Here is a 9,509-nt window from a genome sequence, read left to right as displayed (position 1 = left end):
CGTCGTGGTGTCTCGCTTTTCTGTGCAGCTCGTCTGCGTTGTGGCGAAAGCTGCATAGCAAGTGTGACGCAGAGCCGTATATGTAGAGAGTTTGGCCATTCATTGGGAAGTATAGCAGACAAATCGGGAGGCGCCATTGGCCGAAAGCGGGCTAGGCGTGTTCCAGGGCGTCTTCACAAATTTAAATGTAGCCAACCAGAAGCCGGAAACAATACCCTGGCGGTGGTCGCGAGAAACAAACTTAAGAAGTGCATCGGAGTAACTCTCAGTGACTGAAAATGTGGTGCACATGATGTTTCAATCACTGTCATCCAGATTCATGTTGGAAGAGTGCGACTAGCGGAACGATTGACATAATCCGTACGCCAAGCGCCGATGGCCGTCTGCCGTCCAAGCGATCACACTCTGTCTGAGCAAAATTGAGTTGAACGGCACAGTCGTTTCTTATAACTTTCTGCATGATCCTTATCGAAACGTCACGTGCACCCTATTTTCAACCATGAAGGGTTACTACATTGAACTCTTACGCGCTTATTAAAATCATATGCCTATGATTAAAACTGTTTCTTGCTACCACCGCTAGGGGATCCTTTTCAGCTTCCAGTTGGCCAAGAGAGCATGTCAAGTCCTCTTTCCGAACCTGGTGCACGCCCTGGCTTTGCCCGTGCCTCCCATTGACCAAACTCTCTGTATACACGGCTCTGGTGTGACAGAAGAGCAAACCTTGTTTTTTGCTCCTCAAAAGTGCAAAAAAGAGGCATCACCAAAAGCTCAAATTCTGCTCGAATGCAGTAATGACAGTTGGGGTGAGATGCTGATATTTAGAACATACCATTGGCAGTTGGGATGAGACGCTGAAGTTTTAGAATGTACCATTAGCCGAAGCAATTTTACAAAAGTTACGATAAGGAAATAACACCCTCGTGTGGCAACAGACCCCATTCTTTTTTGAGCAGTTACAAACTTGCTAGGGTATCTTCCATTTTCTTGTTTAAAATGATCAGTCATTGCTTCTGACTAATTAATTGTTCTCAAATTTTTGCATCCTGTTTGAGTGATCTGCATCACATTGAAGCAGAGCCTGAGCTTTTAGTGATGTAGATTATTTTTGCAGCATAAAGAACCCTATTCATTTTTCTCAGCTCACCCTGTATATATAATGCTGAATGTATGTGCCTAGAGTCAAATCGACGACATAACCTTCCAAGCTGGACGTCTCTCTTGCACAACCGTTAAACGGCATATGCTCGATCAGCACAAATTTGACACATGTTCAGTGTTGGACATGCCAAATCTAGACATTCCAGACAATCCCTCTGAAGTATATCCAAACCGGATTTAGGTTCAATGTTCAGCCAGGTCCTTGCTGCTGAACAGAGCATTAATGTGAGGATTTACATGGAGAAAATGTCTGGCATCAGCAAACACCTATTCAGCTCACACCTGGCGAAAAGTTTCAAGCTCATTGGCTCATGCAGAATGTAACATCCGATAGCCCCTTACTTGTGAATGCAACTTTTGTTTCGATCAGAGCCAACGTTGCGGGTAAAGGATCTAATAATTGCAAAAAGTTAGAAGAGGATCAAAGTGGCAGCATTAGCGCTACGAAACAGGAAGTATACATGTTTACGTTTTTTACCCCCCCCTCCCCCTTCCGGATAGTGCTAACACCATAGGCAGCATCTTGGGGAAAGCATCAGCAGTATAATGGAGGCTACACTAGGTGGTGGTGGTGGTGGTGATGTTTCCCTTCACCACCACCTGCGCTTCGTTCTACAGTGTGAGCAAGCTACTGTCGCCACCTACCACGGCCCACTGTTCTTTTCATCCTTACTGTCAAGCTTGGCCGGACAAGTGTGGCGGAAGCTGCAAAAGCGAGCTGTGGGCTTTCGAGCATCTTTACCGAGGACGCTTGTTCGTGCAGCGCAAGCAGCATCCAGGGTAACATGCTCGTGCTTGTACGTTCAGCTTTGCTCACACATGGGGTGAAACAAGCTACAGTCGATCCAGAACAAGGCTGCCATTATCGATGCAGTTTAATGTATGCCTTAGGCCCGGGCATTTCAAACCGGGGTAAAGAGTGCCAATTGGTCAGTCATCGGCTGTTGGTGCAGCATGTATATGTGTGTGGTGGGTCTCTTTTAAACGAGTTCACTTATAATACCAAAATTATAATTTTACGACAAAGAAAAACAGTAAACCAATAGAGGGATTTGGTGCATTATGTTTCTGCACCCTGTGTGTAGACTGTCGATCAAGCTTTTGGTCCGACGTTATCGGTTGACTATGAATGTCTCTGTTCCACTTGATGTGGGAGCCAGTGCCGATTGCCCCTTCTCACGTCGTGCAAGAACCAAATGTTGGGCGTTTCTTCCGCATCTCTTCTAAGCAGCTCCGTCACATTGCCATCCTATTTATTACTGGGGCAGTTGGCTATTCCGAGACAAAGTTTGTCTTGGAAGGATGCATACAATCTGCTCTTGCCCGATTGGCTTGCACCGGTATGCTTAGAGGGTAGTTAGCTGTTCCCGAACTTCAGCAATTTGGCAGAAAGCCATGGCACTTGTTACCTAGTTACAAGAGTGCTCGATAATTCCACGATGACATCAAGCTGCTACGTAATTCAACACCGGACAACAAGGGCTATGTGAACACAGTGGACCGACACATTCAACGAATCCAGATACAAAAGCTTGAAATGTTTAATACGCTGTCGAGCGAAAAAAAGTTCTCAATGTGTAATTGTATCGTGCTCACCAACCTTGCAAGTGCTGCCCCCAACACCAACGACGTCCCAAGCATTGCGGCTACTGCTTCATTGCACTGCTCAAAGCCTGGTTCCCTTCTTTGCATTCGAGTGTGATGAACTGCGCCGCAACCGCTTACGAGAGCAGGGCCGTATATGCATAGAGTTTGGTCATTGATTGGTAAGAATAGGACGAAAATAAGGGCACGTAATTAGTCTAAATTGTTTTAATGACCTTGGGTGCAATGCGATGATCGACAGCTCTTGTGACCAACTACTAGCCTCAATTATTCCCCTAGCGGAGGCAACGAGCTTAACAAATACCCTCCAATCACAATTTCTAGGTAAGGATGTATTCAAGTATTTCATTTCAGCATGCTAGAGTTTAAATTAGTGATTCTTCGTAACTGAAAGGGCCACATTCATGACGCACTCACTTTTTTTTTACTGCGGCCGCAGTCATGACTAGTAGGGGTGTCGCGAACCGGCCGCGGTTCGAGTTCGACCAGGTTCGACTTTTTCGAATTTTTAGCGGAAAGTTCGTCGAACCTTGTATTGAGGTTCGACTCGTGTGCGCATGCGCGACAGGCTAACCAGTTGGCTTCGGATTGGATGGTAATGGCTAAGAGATGAATTAAGTGCAGCGCTGATCGGCTATTTCAGTCAATACAGTACTAAAATTTAAGCTATTAACTTCTTCAGTGAATAGAATTAGTTTCTTTTAATTGCAGCTGTTCACACAATAAAATAACCCTTTGCATAAAAAAGAAATTCTCCAAACCTAGACATGCTTGTATCAAGGTCTGGCCACACTGTCCACAAAGTCGAACCGGTCGAATCTGGTGAAAAGTTCGAAGGTTCGTCGAACCGGTTCGACCCAGTCGAACCCCGAAAGTTCGACCAAAAAATCTGGTTCGACAAAAGTTTGCGACACCCCTAATGACTAGTGGGCAGTAAAAACTGCGGCTTCGGCTCCGTGGGAGTTTTGACCCAAATCCGGGACGCGCACCCCACATTCACAGCGTTGCCTCATGTTTCAGGAAATTTCTTTGTCGATGCCTCCTTTCCTGGCTCAGTGAACGCACTTAGCACTTTGAAGCTCCCCTTTTCCACCAATATCTTACAATTATACAATCACATACTCTCGGCCTCATCCAGAAACAACAAATACCTGCACAACGCTATGCGAATCTCAAGGTCATCCCAGCGCATTCTTAGCAAGTTGATCGCAAAAGGAATGTGCGGCGCTACCACTCCACCTCCGGCTTTCTCCAGCTCCTCTCTTTGACCAGACTCTCTATTCGCGACTCCAGCAAAACGGACGCCACCAAGCGGGAAAACCGGGAACCAGTCGGACCAGGTCGCTCCGCGCCCCTCGGCGCGTCTGGTGGCTTTCGCGGACACGTGTTGTCGACGCGGAGGCGAACGATGTAATTTGACGAAGGCCCGAATATTTCTTAAGTTTGCCTGAGTGTTCATTAGTGTGGTGAAGCCTCAGTAGATTGTTTCCTTCCATCACTTGTTTGAAAGCCCGTTTACTCCACAACACACAGTCGCAAGCTTTCGATTTCTTGGATGCATGGGGAGGAATCACGGAAAAACGTTTTGATTTCTTCTCTGTCTCGAATCACATTGAAAGTGACGACAAGCTGGTAAGTGGTTTCTTTATAAGGATGTAGAACAGACTGACGATGACAGACGAGGTGTTTCACTGAAGGGAACAACAATGTTGCAATCAAGTGAATGGGAAGGTTCGATGGCTGCTTTTCTTGAGTTTGGTTGTGCTCGATTAGCTTCAAGTTTGAGCCACCCACGCCGGCAGGTGCGTTGGCTATTCATCTTGGCTGCTTTTCGCGAAAAAGCCTCTGGACCACACTGAAGGAGTTGGACTGATTTTGCAATTACTTGATTTAGGGAAACCTGCTTGCTGCATATGATTAATGAGGGAAATTATCTGCTTTCAAAAGGTGGGGGACGCGTCTCGCAAAGTTAGATGCTGTCACGGCGTTAGGATCTATCGCGCCTCCCAATATTTATATTATACCCCCGTCGAAGCCAGCAGCAATATACCTCTTCATTGCTCAGGTTGACCAGCCACAAAAAATACTCATTTTAACCGTTCAGGATTCGAAGTCAAGTCCAATGCAGAGAGGTTCTGCGTAAATCTCATATAGAGGCTCTTCAGTTTGTCCGCATTCGTCTTCGTGCTGCCGGTTCACCTAATAGCTAGTCAACTAAGTTCATATTTCAACCCGAAAAATATACTAATATCGCTTTAGTGGGACCATAGTATGCAATATAATACATAACCCGCTCGTCGAAACGACTTCTCGATTGCTACTAAAACCTGAATTGAAATACGAGTATCAGCTGCTTAGTGGGGCACCAGCGGGTTAACATGCTCCTTGGCTTAAGAAGCGCTAGCTTAATTTTCGTAATTTTCCTGCAGCCTGTGTTGTTGACCGAGCAGACGAGTGGAGCTGTTTCTTAAAAGGGGATAAGCACAAAAGCTCGATTTCTCTGACTGATAAGTCGCATGGTCGAGGCATGCGAATTAGCTAAAAATTACTCTCGGTGGAACAATTCTGTAGCCATGGCCGCTTTCCTTAGACAATGAAAATTAGTCTAATACCGTTCCTCTGGAGCCCATAATTTCGGTTTTGAACGAAGTCTCCAAAACTAAAGATTGACATGAAAAGAACAAAAAACACCGGCAAAACAAAACTATGCTCAGCAAGTTTATGCGCACCGCCTGCACTTAACCATCTCAGTTCAAATACCTATAAAATTGGGCATTAAACAAAAGAAAATCTGTTAAATTGAATGCGCCACCCGTTCAGGCGGCCCGGCCGAGCCGACGCGACCTGGACCCAGCCTGAATGTTTGTTGGTGGTGGCACCCCCTATAGGTCGCTGGAGTCGTGAATATGCGGCTCTGTACGGAGAGAACACACTAGCGCTATCTGTAAGGTAGCCCTAAAAACGCTTCCAATCCGTGTAACTATTCTGAAGGCTTCGTGGTATTTGCAAGGCCAAGTCTATGCACGATTTGCGAGAAGCAGTGCGACACATCGCAGCCAGAGGGCTGCGATGTGTCGCACTCAGTTCTTTATTTCACGAGCGTAAAAAAAGTGAGTTGTTCGCGAAAAAGGACACAAATGTTTTATTCCAGGTGGTGCGTGGTACAATGTTCGGTCTAGGTTGAAGCGTGGCGAAGTCGGGGGCGGTGTGTTCAGCGGCGTCTCCTGTCTGAGGATCGGTCCCTGCGGCGATGACTTCTTTTCCTGTAAAGACATTTCCCCATCTAAACACTCGGCCTTTTCGTGCCCCACACGCCAACGCGTGACGCCGTTGTCGGTGCAGCGCATGCGCGAACACTTTGCCTCGCGCAAATCTGGTTTTCTGGCAAGTCGGTAGCCTTGGCAGCATAGTACAAAAGAGTTGACGCCAAGTAAAGAGAAGCGTGAAATGATGCACAAAAATCTACAGTTCAAGCGGGTTGACAGGAGACGGATTGGACTTGGATTGGATTATGGCTGAAATGATGCACAAAGATCTACAGTTCAAGCGGTTTGACAGGAGATGGGTTGGATTATGGCAGCAAAACTCGCTGTATCAGGCGATAAGTCTCAAAACTGGATCTAACGGTTGTGGGACCGAAGCAAAAGGCACAGCCGCCACTGCCCGTCCGTCCCGAGGACGACTCACTTCTTGGTGGGGCCCTTGACGAAACACCAGTCCACACTGATGGTCTGGTCCAGGATCTTGGCGCCGTTGAGGGCGTCGATGGCCGCCTGCGCCTCCTTGAACGTCTCGTACTCCACCAGGGCGTAACCCTGTGCGCAGGAGCGGGGAGTGCTCAACCAACAGCCAAGTCATGCGGACCGTTCCCACAGCGCAGCGACTTAAGGGCACTTTGGCTAGAGCCATGGGTTCCTCAGAACCCGGAGTTTTTTGTTTTCCAATTGGCAATGAACCCGTCTTCACAGATAAGATTAGTGAGGGCCAAAATTCATTGACTCGCTCTCCAACAAAACTGAAACCAGTACAAGTTACTTAAAAAAAGAACAATATTCGGCAGCTCACCTTGAGAAAGCCTGTCCGTCTGTCCAGGTTCAGATGCAGGTTCTTTATCTCCCCGTACTCTGCAAACTTCTCGTAGATGTCGTCCTCCTGAGCTTCCTCGTGCACTCCCGTCACGTACAGGATCCAGCCTTCCACCGCTGCAACGTCCATTTGAAGACATGGTACAGGCAGTTTAAAGGGGCTGTGCAACGATTTCGAGTAGGAACCTTTCTCACTTTACACGAGCTTACTGGCACTAGTGGGGTTCAAGTACACTCGCACAAAGTGACGCTCACAAAGAAGCTTCTTTGTCGCCGGATAATTTGAAGCACAAAAACATGCATTTTCTCTCAGTCCCTCCTTCGCAAAACTTGATGACAAAGTTGAAGGGACCACATTGTTGGCATTGTCAACAATGCCATACCTAGGAGTTCGCCGGACAGCTCCGCGATAATATTTAAATGCGACTCGTACAGTAGACACGAGCACTGTGCAAACATTCAATTAGGGCTTCTGACAATCGATACCTCGACGTGCGTTCAGATAGTGGACAACTACTGCGATGACGGGAACAGCTGAACCTTAATGCGCAGAACTCTGTGCAAGCCCTATACTTTGCCAACCCCAGCACGTGGCTATGGTAAACATTGGCGGCATATAATTGGTTGCAGGTCACGCCAGCTCAGCACCAGCGGAATATTTGGCTGCGAGACCAGTTGGGACAGGTTTTTTCCGCGCAGAAAAAGCTTTCGTGCCACTGCAGCCGATTTGGATGCAAGGAAATGGCGCTTGCTGAGGTCGCACTCTGGTCGAGTCGCCAAAGTTGTCGGAGTTCCCCAGTTGTGCAAATGCTGCTGTCTCGCTGGTATTGTTGTGTCGGCAGAAATGCTCATTGAAACTAAAGAATTATTCAACCCTCTTCGACAAGAGGCATCTGAACGATGAAGACAAAAAGAAGATCTGTGGGATAAAATTGGAGTGAGTGGTACATACACACATTGACTCCATTTGCTAGTCATTTTATCATTGCATTCTCGTATCGCTGAGAATGTCGAGAAGTCTCTCGGCACTGCAGCACTCTCAATACTAAAAAAACACTGCAAATAAAAAATAAAAAATGCATACCAACAGGGATGACTGTTTGTAATGTCCGAAGTCGGCTTGTTAGGGCGGTTTCCCAAAACGAGAGCAGAGTTTAAACACCGCAGCTATCAGTTCCGGCTCCACACTGAGCTGCAGCCTGTACTCTGTCTTCATCGACGTCGCAGCAGAGAAGACAAGCTTGAATTTTTTCTAAAGTTCCCGAACCTCTTTGCGACCTTCCACTGAACCTGTTGCGACCCAGTTTGGGAAACGCTATCCTAGGTCACTGATTTACACTTACATCTCTGTGGGCCAGGTTCGTCGTTTTCATCCGTGTCCATGGCTTCATATTCCTGAATGTCTTCGCGGGCAGTGCCATCTGCGCACGACACAACACGAAAGAAAATTCCGAATCGAATTCGAATAGACGAGTTCGTTCTACAGCCACCGACAGAATAAGAAGGGCACGGAGGCCTTCCAGTTAGAGAGACGCACCGCCCTTTTCATCCACTCAGTGACTAAACTATAGACCCACCTGCGCCGAAGCCACGGCCTTTCCTCTTCCGAGCTCGTTCCTTCAGCTTCTGGACACTCTCTACAAAAAGAAAAAAAAAGAAGGGCAGCGTTTACTACGGCACACGAGCTCACGGCATCTGTCGCGGCAAGGAAGGGTCTTGTGCGGGATATGTGGTCTTAGCGAAGATGAGCAGTGAACGAGGAGTATGCTGAAAATCCCAAAACTACGCAGCAGCTATTGGGTATAGATAGGATAAAATTACGAGCATTAGGCATTAGTCACTCTGCGTCGTTTCACCCTTGTTCCATCTCTGGCGTGTTGCCGAGACTGCATGAAAAAACGCTCGTACGGAACGCAAAGCGACAATTCTTAGCGCGTCCTCGAAATAAGAACGAACAAGGAGTCAATGCGTGATTCGAAATTACTTCACTTTTACGACGAATAGGCCCGGGACCTGTCGAAAAGATCTTTTCATGATCGCGTTTCTGACACTACTAGGCGCGCCGATATTTGTGGCGAGCGCGGTGGTGAGTTAGGGCGCATCATGAGAAGTTCCAACACCTCCGTACTGTGGAGATTGAGCGGTAAGACGTTAAACTCTAACAGGATGAGAAAATATGTGGCTACTTACGATCTCCTTCTTCATCAACCTCAAAATCTTCGCCTCCGTCCAAATCTAACACGTCCGCCATTTTGAAGCTTGAAATGTGCAATGCGCTGCGGCGCTAGAGTGTACGGCGTACGGCGCTGCGGTCAGTCGTTTACAATACTTAAATGGATGAGGGTATACGCTACATCCTTTGTAACGGGCGCTAGCTTGCGCCACCTAGTCTAAAAAGACAAACATATGATTCCTTGTAGAGCGTGTCCAAGAGCTCCAAGTGTTCTCAGAGGTAATTCCATTATAATAACTCTACGGGTAATTCTCACCAGTTAACAAAAGGTTTTCAAAAAAGTCTTCGGCGAATGACGGCGGACGAACAGAAAACTTGCCTTCAGCACGTTGCCTCCCAGCCTACGACTTTTCGTGTGTGATGATCTTTCGGGGGAAAATAAAAAGAGCCAGAGCGGTTCCGCACTAGTTGCGTGCAGTACAGCC

The 9,509-nt window shown here is 47.3% G+C and overlaps 1 protein-coding gene across 1 annotated transcript; it reads right to left on the bottom strand.

The window, feature by feature from the left end:
• Positions 1–5,884: 5,884 nt before the first annotated feature.
• On the bottom strand, positions 5,885–9,135 carry LOC8026220 (RNA-binding protein 8A). Its single transcript, XM_029994480.4, has 6 exons — positions 9,042–9,135; positions 8,429–8,488; positions 8,195–8,272; positions 6,832–6,968; positions 6,454–6,581; positions 5,885–6,029 (listed from the first exon to the last, which is right to left on the bottom strand). The coding sequence occupies exons 1-6, from the start codon at positions 9,100–9,102 to the stop codon at positions 5,978–5,980; spliced, it is 516 nt and encodes a 171-aa protein (XP_029850340.1). The 5' UTR covers positions 9,103–9,135; the 3' UTR covers positions 5,885–5,977.
• Positions 9,136–9,509: the final 374 nt, after the last annotated feature.

This window comes from Ixodes scapularis, unplaced genomic scaffold, assembly GCF_016920785.2.
Source record: "Ixodes scapularis isolate PalLabHiFi unplaced genomic scaffold, ASM1692078v2 PGA_scaffold11__112_contigs__length_91849675, whole genome shotgun sequence".
Taxonomy (NCBI): Eukaryota; Metazoa; Arthropoda; class Arachnida; order Ixodida; family Ixodidae; genus Ixodes; species Ixodes scapularis.
This window is presented reverse-complemented; position numbering and strand designations above follow the sequence as displayed.

What these genes read in the sequence shown, in the direction of transcription:
- LOC8026220 (XM_029994480.4), bottom strand. Translation starts at nt 9,102, where the DNA reads ATGGCGGACGTGTTAGATTTGGACGGAGGCGAAGATTTTGAGGTTGAT. An exon ending in AGGCCGTGGCTTCGGCGCAG is followed by an intron (nt 8,273 to 8,428) that starts GTGGGTCTATAG and finishes TGTCGTGCGCAG; the next exon opens with ATGGCACTGCCCGCGAAGAC. An exon ending in GTCAAGGGCCCCACCAAGAA is followed by an intron (nt 6,030 to 6,453) that starts GTGAGTCGTCCT and finishes ATGTCTTTACAG; the next exon opens with GAAAAGAAGTCATCGCCGCA.